The sequence below is a fragment of the Zophobas morio genome, unplaced genomic scaffold, assembly GCF_036711695.1.
Source record: "Zophobas morio isolate AGI-343-1 ecotype UQ-CSIRO unplaced genomic scaffold, CSIRO_AGI_Zmor_V1 ptg000108l, whole genome shotgun sequence".
NCBI classification, from domain to species: domain Eukaryota; kingdom Metazoa; phylum Arthropoda; class Insecta; order Coleoptera; family Tenebrionidae; genus Zophobas; species Zophobas morio.
Genome location: NW_026972213.1, coordinates 5,279,140 through 5,294,622, shown reverse-complemented (window position 1 = coordinate 5,294,622; position 15,483 = coordinate 5,279,140). Strand labels below are relative to the sequence as shown.

Sequence of the window (15,483 nt, the reverse complement as noted above, 5' to 3'; positions counted from 1 at the left end):
GATTTTTATTAGACAGATAATCTCCGAAAGTACTCGACCGATTGTTGTGAAATTTTGTACTTATATTAAGAATATCATGTAGATGGTAAAACGCTAACCAAAATTTGTCTAATCCTCACCACTAATGCGATGACGTCACTTCAAAATTGTACATAGTAAATGGGTTTTCAATTGTATAAAATAACATAGTCCTACACATGTAGTTTACAACTCTGAATCGACTTTTCACCCGAAACGTCCAGATTTTTGGAAAAAAAATCAAAATTATAAAACAACATTTTGAAATTTAATTTTTAATCTGCTAACCAGAATGCTTTGAAATGTTGCAGATGCTTTAAGGCTATAAAGAGCATCATAAATCTTTAGTCAAAAAATATTTGCTTATCCCCTCCAAAAACTTGATGACGTCAGCTCAAAAGTTTGTGGAATAAATCATATCTAAAATGTACAAAATATGATGAGTCTGTACTTGTGATCTATCACTCCATTCATATTTTTTGGATTTGCATATACAGGGTGACTCAAAAAAATTAATGAATGCGTAAATATATTTTATTGATTTAATCAGGAACTACAAAACCGAATGCTCTGAAATCTTGCAGATGTTTTAAGGTCATAAAGAGCATAATAAATGTTTAGTCAAAATATATTTGCTTATCCCCTCCAAAAACTTGATGACGTCAGCTCGAAAGTTTGCCGAATAAATCATATCTAAAATGTACAAAATATGATGAGCCTGTACTTGTCATTTATCACTCCATTCATATTTTTTGGATTTGCATATACAGAGTGACTCAAAAAAATTAATGAATGCGTAAATATATTTTATTGATTTAATCAGGAACTACAAAACGGAATGCTCTGACATCTTGCAGATGTTTTAAGGTTATAAAGAGCATAATAAATGTTTAGTCAAAATATATTTGCTTATCCCCTCCAAAAACTTGATGACGTCAGCTCGAAAATTTGCCGAATAAATCATATCTAAAATGTACAAAATATGATCAGTCTGTACTTGTGATCTATCACTCCATTCATATTTTTTGGATTTGCATATACAGGGTGATTCAAGAAAATAAATGAAAGCGTAAATTTATTTTACTGATTTACTCAGGAACTACAAAACCGAATGCTTCGAAATCTTGAAGATATTTTAAAATTATCATAAGCATGGTAAATTTTTGATCAAAACGTATTTGGTCGTCCCCCCTAAAAAATTTATGACGTCACCACAAAATTTTGCTGAATAAATCCTATCTAAAATGTACAAAATATGGTGAGTCTCTTCTTGTGATTTATCATTCCATTCAAATTTTTTCGATTTGCATATACAGGGTGACTCAAAAAAATTAATGAATGCGTAAATTTATTTTATTGATTTAAACAGGAACTACAGAACCGAATGCTTTGAAATCTTGCAGATGTTTTAAGGTTATAAAGAGCATAATAAATTTTTAGTCAAAATATATTTGGTTATCTTCTACAAAAAACTGATGACGTCAGCTCAAAAGTTTGCCGAATAATTCGTATCTAAAATGTACAAAATATGATGAGTCTGTACTTGTGATTTATCATTCCATTCATATTTTTGGATTTGCATATGCAGGGTGACTCAAAAAAATTAATGAAGGCGTGAATTTATTTTATCGATTTAATCAGGAACTACAAAACCGAATGCTTTGAAATCTTGGGAATATTTTAAAGTTATTATAAGCATGGTAAACTTTTGTTCAAAATGTATTTGTTCATCCCTCCTAAAAAAATTGATGACGTCACCCTTAAATTTTGCTGAATAAATCCTATCTAAAATGCAAAAAATATGATGAGTTTGTACTTGTGATTTATCATTCCATTCATATTTTTTAGATTTTCTTAAGAGGTGGTTCAAAAAAATTAATGAAGTCAATTTATTTTATTGATTAAATTAAAGGCAACACTTATTATTAGTATTACACCCCAACCAACCCAATTTGGTAGACACAAAATTTGTTAAAGGAAAAACTCGGTTGAAACATAAGGGTAGCACGCTTATTTACATCGACTTTAACATTACAGACCTGCATTTGTTTTATGCGTTCACTTGGTTCCGCGAATGTGAAATAGACATGTTTATAATCAACCAATTGTGAATTTCACCGTCAAGAATTAAAATAAAACCCAATGTTTTATATAATAAGCGGAAGTCGAAGCAATAAAACCGATGGTCGTTTTGTTTACAGTTTCTCTGTTTGACTCTCACGTATGCTGTTACGCCTGTCATCTTAAATTAAGAATGTTTATACATACACGATTTTCAGTTGCCTCTGATACGTATTGTTTCGTTATTTTATTGATTATTACAAATCAATATTCAAAACGACCCAATTCATTTTCCCGAAAATTTGAGAATATAATAATTTTATTCTTAGTATTACACTACATCTATCCCAACTGATATACGTGTCCTTGCAAAAATGTTGATGACATCATCGCAATTTTTTTTTAAATTCCCACTACAAAAATGTAATGAGAAAAAAAAACACAATAGGCATGCAGTCGTCAAGTTTGCGACAGCGATGGGAAGTACTGTCTAAACTCTTTAGACCAATTTTTTTCTTTTGAAATGATTATTTCCTATCTTCTTGTTTCATTAAGGAATTGTCTTGATTTCACTTACCATGGTTAGTATGGTTGACAACCACTATGATTTTCACATATTTATACTCCGGCCGAGTATAAATGTTTTATTTATACGCCGGCGGAGTATAAGTAGTACTTCTACGCCGCTCAAAAACGGTGTCATACAAATGACACTTAAACCCCGGTAAGAGCATCATAAAGTGTCGGTTATATGACGTTTGAAAATAAACACTTATTACGGGCCAATTTCGAGATTTGCTCTCGTTGCTAGGTTATAATCAATCTATGTGATACCTTGAGTTTGTGTTACTATAAAGCGAACTTGAATTTGACACGTGAATGTACTATTTAAAGTAGGTACAGTTTGGGACACGGAATTTCAAACGACCTGTCAATCATAATGACAATAAGGTATAAGACTACAATGTTTTGAAATGTCAGAAAGTTGGTTGTCGTTTGAAATTCCGTGTCCCTAACTGTACATTAAAACAAAAACAATACGAATTACTAAAAAATTTATTATATTACATATATGTTATTAAAATGGTTCTACGCCCTCGAATTCTGTTAAAAGAAATTTATTTGAATTCTTTTAAAACAAACACGATACGAATTGTTACAAAATTTTTGAAAAAAAAAACTGTTTTCTACATCGCAAGAAGAACACAAGACAAGAATATAAACACAAGTGAACACCACGAAAAACATTTAACGAATGATGTGTTGACAACAATTTGTTTACTGAAGCTGATGCACGCCAATGGGGGATGCGATCACCCCTTAAATTTAAAAATAGACTTGGCCCGACTCATTTTCGTTTGGTGCGCAAGTTTATAGGTGTGCTTATCTGAAAACGCACAGTCTCTACTCTATAAGAATTCCATAGTCTTGTAAGTCCGTAACAAATAATAATCTCTAACGTTCGTATTTTGTCTCACTTCCTCTCATTGCAGTTGGGATGGTACGTATTGCCTAGCATTTTAGGGGCGGTCCTAAAGATCTACCGAAACGTTCGTACAAAACAGAAGTTCTCAAACAAAAAATTACGGTTTTGTTGAACTTGAAAAGGAGATGAAAAACAGATGAAATGTAAATTTTAAATTAGTATTATGTTTAATTTTCAGAACATCTTACTAATGGGAAAACGCATTAAGATAACTTTCTCTGTACAGAAACGATTATGAATTTTCTAAGTAGTTGGCAAATTGACACTTAAGTACCTACCTATTGCAGAGGGTATTTACGTTAATGTTCAGGGATTAGTAGATTTGGATTTGGACAATTGAGAAGTAATTGTTAATCTAAATGATGAGTCTTCTGATGAAGACGATATTTGACTTTTTGTGGTAATAATTAAGAATTAGGGAATATTGTTGTATTTATATTCCAGTTTTTTTTATTATGAATTTAGTATTGCATTTCTTTTTTTTTTCTCATTCTTATTGCTACTCTTTGTGCCATTATGCCCACATTGTTTTTCTTTTCTTTTTGTTTCCTGTAATTGGGTGCTTACCCGTTGGAAATAAACATTATTATTAAAACGTTTTTACGCGCAAGTGAACGGTGGGAATTGTTTATTCGATTTTGCATTTTGCATTTAATTAAATCTAATTCTACCATTTAAAATCAAGTTGCCTGGAATTTATAGGTCCATCCACAATCGTTTTAAATATATCTTGACAAGCTTTACAATTTTTACATTTTAGTTAGAAAGCAACATTCACTTCTATCTCAAGGGTGGAAACTGAGATAAGTTGCATGTCACTTTCCACCTTTTTAAAAGTCAGTAATGTGACACTTTCAAACTTTTTAAAAGTCAGATTACTGATCGATTGTGAATAAATATATAAAATATGTACTTACTTTCTGGTAAAGGTTGTTGGACAAATATATTCCAATTATATATTTCTACAGTGTCTTAAAAGCGCAACATAATAAATAGGAGTATTTAAGAACAGTAGTAAATGTTATGCCTCGGCACAACTTGTTACACTTTTTCGAAGTGAAACGCAGCACAAACACTACTAACAGGTTTTACTAAACTGAAGACAATTTTAGGATCTTTTACACAGTAGTCGATAGCGCCATCACTTTAGAATCACAATAACTGTCCGCTACAAGACTTGAATGTATTCTTAATGATTACAACAGCAGGGCTCCCTTATACTCCTATATCCAAATTATAACAAAGAAAGTACATGGTTCAGTTTAAATGGAAAACAAGAAAGAACAAAATCCATCCAGATCTTTGATATTGACAAATTGATACAATTATTGAATTAATGCATCAGAAGAGATAAAAACTTAATTAGTTAGTTGCCTACATTAGCCTACAGATTTGCAATAAAATATTATACTTAATATTAATTAAATGATTAATAAAAATACGGGTTCTTAACATAAAAATTGCCCTTTTATCTGCGATAGTTCTAAGTTGGAGTAGTTTACAATGACCTAAGATGTTTTATGTTGAGTTGTGCAAATAACCAGGGTGAGGACCCTTTTATTACTTAGCAAACTGTCACAAAACTATCATAGTATTGCATATTGATCATTAAATATGGCGTCGAAGAAGATACTTCATATTAAGGATTTAATAGTTATTTTAGGTTAGTTTCGTTGTTATTAAGTGGGTATAAATTATTTCCTGGATTTCGTTTTATTAGGGACACACCTGATTTCTTTGGTCTTCGTTTCATTGTCAATCCTCCGTTAATGTATAGGGCAGAATAAGATGACAATCAACAACGTATACAGCAAACCCAGAATGTGATGGCGAGCAACGGGGGTGCGCAGTTGACGCATCTGTAAACTCATTCCACCAAGCACAGTACAATAACATAGTGCACTGGTGTACATAAGATTTTTCTTAGCATATGATGGACTCTACGAACCGCAAATCAGTGTCATGCCATTGGAACTACCCTTCCACTGCCCCTTTGTGACGTCATCTGCGTACTTGTATCCCCACCGCTTGCCATCACAATCTGGGTTTGCTGTATATGTACAAGCGCAATGACGTACCCCTCAAGTTTAAGCTAGAATAAGTAATAATAAGTTTCTAACAACCTCCTATTTTGTCTCTTAGAAGTGGTAAGCTCGGGTACTACAGCAACGTCGTCAACAGACAAAACAAAAGAAGAGAAATCAAAAGAAAAAGTAGTGGATCTCACATGTTCGGACTCCGATGACGACGAGCCTCTAGCCAAACGAAGAGTTGTGAACCCCAAACCCGATTCCACTATAAAATTCTCAGGTAACCGTACCTCCACTTCGTAGCAATAAAAATCAATTTTAGAATCTTTGTAGACACGACCAGTATTTCCTCGAGCAGCAATCAGTCGCGGGTCACCACAACACCAGGCCCGTCTTCAGTTTCCAGTTCGGGATACCCCGCTAGCCCGTCCATCATCACTTTGGACAGCCCATCGCCACCGCGATCCCCTCAAAACGAGCAGCAGACTCAGCAACTGGCGTCGTGCATGATGGCCAATCAAAATGGGACAAGCAACAACCAACCCACCAATCTTTTCAGTCCAGGTTCTATGCCATTCTTGGATCTGGACAATGAGGCCGCCAGTGCTAACATGAACTACCCGACGGGGTACTAAAGACGATCATTGATCGATTTGTGTATTTATGATTCGACTGGGTTAATTTTTGTAGAAAGATAGTTTTATTTTTTTGTTTTTCGTTTAATTGTAGGGTAGAGATTGTGTTACCAAATATTTCTGATGCACTGTATATACCACTTTGGTGTTTTTTCAGTGGTTCATTCAGTAAGTATTGTCAGTGTAGTTTGTTTTAAGTCTCAAACAAATAAAGATTCTCAGTTTGGTTAACCGTTGCAACTTCGTATGTTTTGGTTTTGTTGCATTTGAGGTTACTCCGGACTTCGACTGGTTCTGTGGTTGCTATCATGATTTATTCTGGTATTCAGATCGGATAGTTGACTGTTGGACTTTTTAGTGAACGGATTACCAATATTTTTGTACAGAAACTAGTGTTGAATTATCCATTTGCAGTTATTCATGTTTCATATATTATAGTAACGCGTTTAAACTTCAGTGCGTGTCGCAAGTTACATCTAAAGTAAAAATTTTAGCGCTGGTGCGTTGGAGGCAGTTTCTCGTAATTGAATTTCTTTTTTGTACAATATTATATTTTTTTAAGAAACTTTAAATGTCTACAGGTATTTGATTTTTTTGTATTCCTATGCAAACCTGTTATTATCACTTCAATTCTTTTGTGAAAATTAAAGTATAATAAATTTTTATATAAAAGTTTGTTGAGTTTTATTAGAGAAGTATACAGAGGAAATTATGTTTTAAGAGTATTATTGATGAAAGTGATAATTAATAAATTCTGAGCGAATGTTTATATTTTGCACAATAATTTAACACTATTGAAACTTTTGACCTCTACATGGTAATAATTTTTTTACTTAGAACCAGGAAGGCTTGTTTTACTAAAACGAAAATAACATTCATTACTCATTAGAGGTCAGTTTAATTAAATTAAAGAATTTCTAGTTTCCAGGTTTTTTACGCCTTTCGAGTCTTAAGTGACAGGTACACTGGACGTATATATTGTGCGTTTACGGCTTTGACGTTTAAAGTACTTTACAGCCGACCCTTCAATAAAACTTAGCAAATGCAAGCCATGGCACGTGTCAGGGACGGCCGAGACAGTACTACCTTGTGAGAAAAATCAGAACAGCTCTTTTCAGGTAGGTTAGCAGTAAGCGGGTTTAGTACATCCGGCTGTGACGCCCTATTGAATTATAATGGGATTTAAATTGGTGTGAAGCCATAAACGCACAAAATGTTTACGTCTACTGTATCAACACAAACTTTGTAATACTTTTCAAGAAAATAAAATGGTATCCAACTTTAAATATTTATTACTGGTATTCACTATGAAAATTATTTTGTTTTTTTTTCCCACTAACGACCCAAATACGTCAGATGCGTGGCGATCAACATTGCTTAAAATTTTCTAAAGTAAACGTTTTGTGATTATGTGTATAATATGTGTGATAATTGATAATATAATTATCAAACAAGTGATTTCATACTGATCTCAAAAGAAGAGAATTCAACGCGTAAAAAATAATTTCTTCGTTGTATTATGGTGTCCAGATTTGAAAAATTAAATTTCGCCCTGGAAAAAAACACCGCGAAACTGCGCATTTGAAAAATAAAAAAGTGGTAACGTAGGTAATCACCCATGTTTTAGTGCGTTTGAGGGAATAGTGAAAAAATCACACTTAGGTTGTCAGTTCTAGGGAGTTTTGTAAGACAGGGTAGGTTGAATATAAAAGAGTATACCATATTTTCTGTTTTTAGCGCATAACTTCTTGTTTTGTGGGCGTAAACACGCGTGAAAATTGGTACATAAATTTTTGTTTGTAATTTCATTAAAGGACGTTTGTTTAAACAAAAATGAATCGCATTCGACACCACTGGTCCCCCCAAGGAATGTAATTTCTGTAACACTAGTTAATTAGTGATTCTCTAATTTGAAATGTGTGAAACTTCAACGAATTCGTCTGCACGTGTTATTTTCGTTTTATTGCATGTAAATTCATAGTTCATGTTAAGATTTTTAACTCTTCATGGCTCAAATACAATGATTTAACTATGTGAGAACCCAAACTTTCCGCCTTAAATTGACCTTGAAAAACTTTGAAAGGCCCGCGAAAAATTAAAAAATTCAAAATTTGGCCTTGGTTGTGATCGTCTGACAAAAGGAAACCTATGTTGTGTTTTTTTTTTTCAAAAGTGGTGAGAAGACGTTCTTTCATACAAGTGAGCATACATTGCGTGCGAGTCGAGAGCGCAAGAAATAATAGACAAAATTTTTGGGACGGGGCTAAAAATCGCGCCCCTTTTCTAGCAGGAAAAGTGCTGCGAGCGAGGGCGACACGGACTTGCCATCTCGCATTCACTCCTCAGCCCCAAAAAACTCCTATGGTATATTCACCAACATATAATACATCGCAAATGGAACACATAAAAATATGAAAGAAAAGACAACCGCGAATTGACAGACATACACATATGAGAACCAAACAAGTACAAAACCCCTGCGCTAATGTTTTGAATCAATGCAAATATTTGAATATCACAAATTTAATAAAAACAAAGCAAAATCTGAATTAAAGTAACTGGATGCAAATACACAAGTTATTATGCGCGTGTGGCGTCAGATTTAAAATTACGGCAGTCAAAAAAAATACCCATAGGGCGTTCTAGCACAAAGAGTTTAGGGCTACCGGTCGGGGCTGTTCTCCCCCCACGACGGTGATTCTATCTATCGCAAGCCTACCCGCACAGCACATCTCCATTACGAACATGCCGTCCGAAACTAGGCCGTTACGATCACAGATCCGCAGTTGGGTCTCGACCATTGGGCCAAGTCGACAGCGCTACAACATCGCGACCGCCCCTGAATCTGTTTAAACCTGTACCCTTTGTGCAGGTGACGCGATAAATCTCCCCAGCTCGACTAGGAACCGCACTTCGCTTCTACCACGTTTTCTGTGTTATTTAACCTCAATTCCATTTTAAATGTTCAATTTCTTATGACTCTGATATTAACAACAACTGAACAAGTTTCAAAAGCGCAATAAACAACATTTAAATTCGCCATACAATCTTGTGAAATTTTAAACAACAAATAATTCTCATGTGAGATTGAAATTGGACATTAGATAATTTATACGATGGAAACATTCATCAAAATATTGTGGTGACCGAATTTAAATCAAACTTTTCGCGCTGAAATTAATTGACAACGGCGCGAAATCACATTTAAATAATTTTAATTTGAAAAAAAAAAGAGTTCAATCACAAAAAGGAAATCCTTAAACATAGGCAACCAAATATGCATGGATGGTCTAATGCACGTAGCGCTTAGGAGTTAGTTTGCATGATCTTTGGGTTAGATGGCAGCACGTAGCGCTAGGGTAATTTCAGTTAGAGGGTTGGTAGAAAAGCGGCATGGCGGTAGAATGTGTCATTCTGGTGTGTTTCGTGTAAGTGTAACCACGTGGTAAGAGCTAGGTTTAAATTAGTTGGTTTGGTAGTTAATAAAACGGGAGGAAGCCTTTGTTTAACGACGATCAAACGTATTTTTCATAATGATACAGTTGTCCCCAACCCGCGCGGTAAATTCTTGCGCCCTTTTAATCGAAAATTGCAGACTTCCGGTCGGACGCGAACACGTGTTGTGAATCTGTTTCTTTGTTTGTAAATTCACCAATCAAGCTAGTTTTTCTTAATAGTCAGCTAGTGCAAACACAATTTAACAATCAGGATTATTTAAATTAACCATTTGCTAGAAGATTTCATGAAATTCACTTAGTCAGGAAAAACACCTTATGTTTAATTACGAATAGGTCTCTGGATGCATATACGTAAGTGTTACATTATAACACTGTGATAACCCAAACTTCCCGCTTCAAAATTTGACCTTGAAACAGTTTGAAAGGCCCGCAAAAATTTAAAAATTCAAAGTTTGGCCTTGGCTATGATCGTCTAACAAATAGGAACCTACGTTGTGTTTTTTTTTTTTGTTTTTGAAAAATGGCGGGAAGACGTTCTTTCATACAAGTGCATACACTGTCGAGAGCGCAAGAAATAATAGACAAAAATTGTTTTGGAGGGGGGAAACGGCACCACCCTCACAGGGGGAAAGGCGCTGCGAAGATTTACCCCTCAGCGCAAAAACCCCCTTGGTTTTATTCCCGGACGACATTTTATTACATTTCAAACACCTTAAGATATGTGAAAGAAAAACACTCGCGAATTGACAGACATACACACACGAAAAACGAACAAACGGAAATTCTGTACATCTGTTTGGAATCAATGCAAATATTTGAATATCACAAATTTAATAAAACAAAGCAAAAACTGAATCAAGTAACTGGATGCAAATACACAAGTTATTACAGGCGTGTGGCGGCCGATCTCCCTTTCCCCCTTTTTTTTTTTTTGTTACGGCAGTTAACAGGAGCACAAGAAAAGTACCCCTGGAGCGTTGTAGCATAAGCGGAGTCTGAGCTACCGGTCTGGAACTGTTCTCCCTCCGCGACGATGATTCTATCTATCGCAAAGCCTACCCCACACGCATATCCCATGACGAACTTTGCCCTGCGGAACTAGGCCATTACGGTCGTCCAACCCGCAAAGATCTCGACTATTGGGCCAAATCGAGAAATTCACAACGTCGGCGGCCGCCCCCTGAATCTATCCAAACCTGTGGACTTGTACAGGTGGCGCGATAAATCTCGCCAGCTCGACTAGGAACCAAACCTCGCTTCTGCCACGTTTTCTGTGTCATTTAACCTCAATTCCATTTTAAAATATTCAATCTCTTATAACTCTGATATTAACAACAACTGAACAAGTGTTAAAGTTTCAAAGAGCAATAAACAACATTTAAATTCGCCATACAATCTTGTGAAATCTTAGACAACAAATAATTCTTATGTGGGATTAAAGTTGGGCATCAAATAATTTATATGATAGAAAACATTCATCAACAAAGTATTTACAAAACAAAACTTAGCAAGGATTTATGAGACGAAAGATCTGGTGTGAAATAAACTTGTACAAATAGAAATGTTATGTGAGGTTAGAACTGTAGAACATGAAATTTACGTTCAATTAAGAGGTCTATTTTGTAACTCTTAACGATCTCGCTAGAGCATCGTTAACTTACGATAATCGTTCCCATAACGATTTTGGGACTGATAGCGATTTTGTAACATCTATCGTCTCGTTACATAGCGATCGTATCGTTAGAATGTCATCGTTCCGGAACGATAGGTTTCAGCTCACCGTTAGAAGTGTCAGAACACGTTAGAAAAGTATTTATACAATGAAGAGGAACGTTTTGGTGCAAATATGGGTAGAGAAGGTAAATGTAAGTAATTAATGTATGTTTGGATTAGGTTGATAACTTATTATAGGTATATTTTTTTTACTGCAGAGACAGAATGAGAAATTTGTCTCGGGTCTTAAGAGATGTAAACGACCCCTTGATCGTTCGAGAAGAAACCTTTAGGAAGACCTACCAACTGCCGCAGAGTTCTGTATTATTCACCAGAAGTTGCAGGAAAAATTATATACTCATGTGCTATTTCACACAACATCTTACGCATAAGAAATATCGAAAATGACGAGATCAATATTGTCTATGGCAAGGAGAACGATAATAATGAAGAACTTGAATATGAAGAACACAATTTACTACATGAATGGCATATCGCAAGAAATAATTTAATAATACAGCATTTTCAATAATGTATTTATTATTTTTTTTACAACATAATGAAATTATTAAACAGTTCCTCTTTCACATAGTCTTAAATTTCTGGCCTTCTTTCAAACATTGAATTTCCAATCTACAAATCTCTGGAACACACAGTGACGTTTACTTACCAGGCAGTACATTGTAATTAGAGTGCTCATGTTATATTCTTGGTGTACTAAAAAACACAGAGGTTATGGTTTATTGTGTAACAGTATTTATAAAGATTAAACATCTCAGTTCTCATAATTGATTGGTCATGACTAAACAAGATGTTCACTTTGTCATAACCAAAGTGTTGATGTAAGCAGAACAATTGCTAATAGTTGTACGATAAATTATAGTAAAGTACACATTTTTTAAAAGAGTGCTCGGGAGATTCATTAATTACACATACCTCTCTGAACTGCTGAACACTTTTTTGTGGTCCTCCCACAGAATTTAGTTTTGCTACCAACCCTTCCCATATCTTTTCTAAAAGATCTGGCTTGTCCGCTACGAACTTTTGGGCCCTAAAATCTACATTACCTTCTAACTCCTCCACATACAACTCATGTTACTCTTGGGTAATACGCTGGGCCCTTTTACGTTTTTCCACTGCTCCCGTGAACGTATTGTAAACTGAATTTCGTGTTAGTGTGATTATTTTGATGTTTTTCTTTTATAATTATTGTTTACTTACATGTTATAAAGTTCACAAATTTGTCCAAACTTCAATCAGTAGCAAAACAAATGTCACATGTCACAACAGAGAACAACGTAATCTAGACGCTACGCAAATTTAAATACTACCGATTCTAAAAACATTTGATTCATCGTTCCGCTAACGATTTCAAAGCTTTACGATTACGATAGTGTTTATAAAATTGGAAATTTGTACAATCTCGCTAAACTGATTTTACGATTGCTTCTAACGATCATCGTTTGGGAACGAGATCGTTCCGGAGCGATAAATTACAAAATAGACACCTAAATTTATACAACAAATAAAATTACTGAGGTTAAAATTGTGAGATTAAAGAAATATTGTATGATGTGAAAATTTGCAGAGTTAACAAAATTTACATGAGATTAATTTTTGCCACACTTTATCAACGGTTCAAACAAAGAGTTTACATTATGCCAAATTATATCATGATCTAAATGATTGGTTACTTCAAAAATAATTTACTTTGAGAAGTTAAAATACTACGAACTGGTTACCCCAACAAAACACATAATAAACAAACACAAAAATATCCAATCATCGCTCCGAGGGAAAAAGCGTCTCGGTGATGTTAAAATCCAAAGTCGTTGCGAGGAAAAAGCGTCTCGGTAACGTGAATTTTCTGTAGCGTTGGGGGCATGCCTTAATTAATTAATCAATCTGGCGTTGCGAAACATGCCCCGATGAATTAATCGTGATAACGATGATAACCACCTAAGGGGAGAAAATATCATAACCCCCCGCCAGTCCGCAGTATAATGAACTTGTTTAACTGCCGTAAATGAACTATTAGCAATCTTGTGTGAAGAATTTAGAAGTGTTATAATGTAACACTTACGTATATGCATCCAGAGACCTATTCGTAATTAAACATAAGGTGTTTTTCCTGACTAAGTGAATTTCATGAAATCTTCTAGCAAATGGTTAATTTAAATAATCCTGATTGTTAAATTGTGTTTGCACTAGCTGACTATTAAGAAAAAGTAGCTTGATTGGTGAATTTTCAAACAAAGAACAGATTCACAACACGTGTTCGCGTCCGACCGGAAGTCTGCAATTTTCGATTAAAAGGGCGCAAGAATTTAACGCGCGGGTTGGGGACAACTGTATCATTATGAAAAATACGTTTGATCGTCGTTAAACAAAGGCTTCCTCCCGTTTTATTAACTACCAACCCAACTAATTTAAACCTAGTTCTTACCACGTGGTCACACACACACAGCCACATTCGTAATGAATCTACCATGCGGTTTTTCTACCAACCCTCTAACTGAAATTACCCTAGCGCTACGTTCTGCCACCTACTCAAAGATCATGCAAACTAACTCCTAAGCGCTACGTGCATTAGACCATCCATGCATATTTGGTTGCCTATGTTTAAGGATTTCCTTTTTGTGATTGAACTCTTTTTTTTCAAATTAAAATTATTCAAATGTGATTTCGCGCCGTTGTCAATTAATTTCAGCGCGAAAAGTTTGATTTAAATTCGGTCACCACAACACTTCTAAATTCTTCACACAAGATTGCTAATAGTTCATTTACGGCAGTTAAACAAGTTCATTATACTGCGGACTGGCGGGGGGGTTATGATATTTTCTCCCCTTAGGTGGTTATCATCGTTATCACGATTAATTCATCGGGGCATGCTTCGCAACGCCAGATTGATTAATTAATTAAGGCATGCCCCCAACGCTACAGAAAATTCACGTTACCGAGACGCTTTTTCCTCGCAACGATTTGGGATTTACATCACCGAGACGCTTTTTCCCTCGGAGCGATGATTGGATATTTTTGTATTTGTTTATTATGTGTTTTGTTGGGGTAACCAGTTCGTAGTATTTTAACTTCTCAAAGTAAATTATTTTTGAAGTAACCAATCATTTAGATCATGATATAATTTGGCATAATGTAAACTCTTTGTTTGAACTGTTGATAAAGTGTGGCAAATATTAATCTTCTGTAAATTATGTTAACTCTGCAATTTTTCACATCGTACTATATTTCTTAATCTCACAATCTTAACCTCAGTAATTTTATTTGTTGTATAAATTTAATTGAACGTAAATTTCATGTTCTACAGTTCTAACCTCACATAACATTTCTATTTGTACAAGTTTATTTCACACCAGATCTTTCGTCTCATAAATCCTTGCTAAGTTTTGTTTTGTAAATACTTTGTTGATGAATGTTTTCTATCATATAAATTATTTGATGTCCAACTTTAATCCCACATAAGAATTATTTATTGTTTAAGATTTCACAAGATTGTATGGCGAATTTAAATGTTGTTTATTGCTCTTTGAAACTTTAACACTTGTTCAGTTGTTGTTAACATCAGAGTTATAAGAGATTGAATGTTTTAAAATGGAATTGAGGTTAAATGACACAGAAAACGTGGCAGAAGCGAGGTTTGGTTCCTAGTCGAGCTGGCGAGATTTATCGCGCCACCTGTACAAGTCCACAGGTTTGGATAGATTCAGGGGGCGGCCGCCGACGTTGTGAATTTCTCGATTTGGCCCAATAGTCGAGATCTTTGCGGGTTGGAAGACCGTAATGGCCTAGTTCCGCAGGGCAAAGTTCGTCATGGGATATGCGTGTGGGGTAGGCTTTGCGATAGATAGAATCATCGTCGCGGGGGGAGAACAGTTCCAGACCGGTAGCTCAGACTCCGCTTATGCTACAACGCTCCAGGGGTACTTTTCTTGTGCTCCTGTTAACTGCCGTAACAAAAAAAAAAGGGAAAGGGAGATCGGCCGCCACACGCCCGTAATAACTTGTGTACTGGCATCCAGTTACTTGATTCAGCTTTTGCTTTGTTTTACTAAATTTGTGATATT

At 35.1% G+C, this 15,483-nt stretch overlaps 1 protein-coding gene and 1 long non-coding RNA gene across 7 annotated transcripts in view; both read left to right on the top strand.

The window, feature by feature from the left end:
- The window catches only part of LOC135144851 (E3 SUMO-protein ligase PIAS3-like), a 30,783-nt gene extending 23,881 nt beyond the window's left edge, over positions 1-6,902 (top strand). For 5 of the 6 annotated variants that reach the window (XM_064076979.1, XM_064076980.1, XM_064076981.1 and 2 more), the window contains 2 exons: positions 5,708-5,875; positions 5,929-6,902. In XM_064076979.1, the coding sequence (XP_063933049.1) occupies positions 5,708-5,875; positions 5,929-6,230 (470 nt within the window). In that variant the 3' untranslated portion in view covers positions 6,231-6,902. Of the gene's footprint in view, positions 1-5,707; positions 5,876-5,917 lie in introns of all 6 variants that reach the window. The other variant, XM_064076983.1, reaches the window with a different exon arrangement.
- A 3,712-nt stretch (positions 6,903-10,614) lies between these two features.
- Positions 10,615-11,988, top strand: LOC135144800 (uncharacterized). Its single transcript, XR_010283236.1, has 2 exons — positions 10,615-11,553; positions 11,620-11,988. It is a non-coding gene; the product is annotated as an uncharacterized LOC135144800 (long non-coding RNA).
- Positions 11,989-15,483: the final 3,495 nt, after the last annotated feature.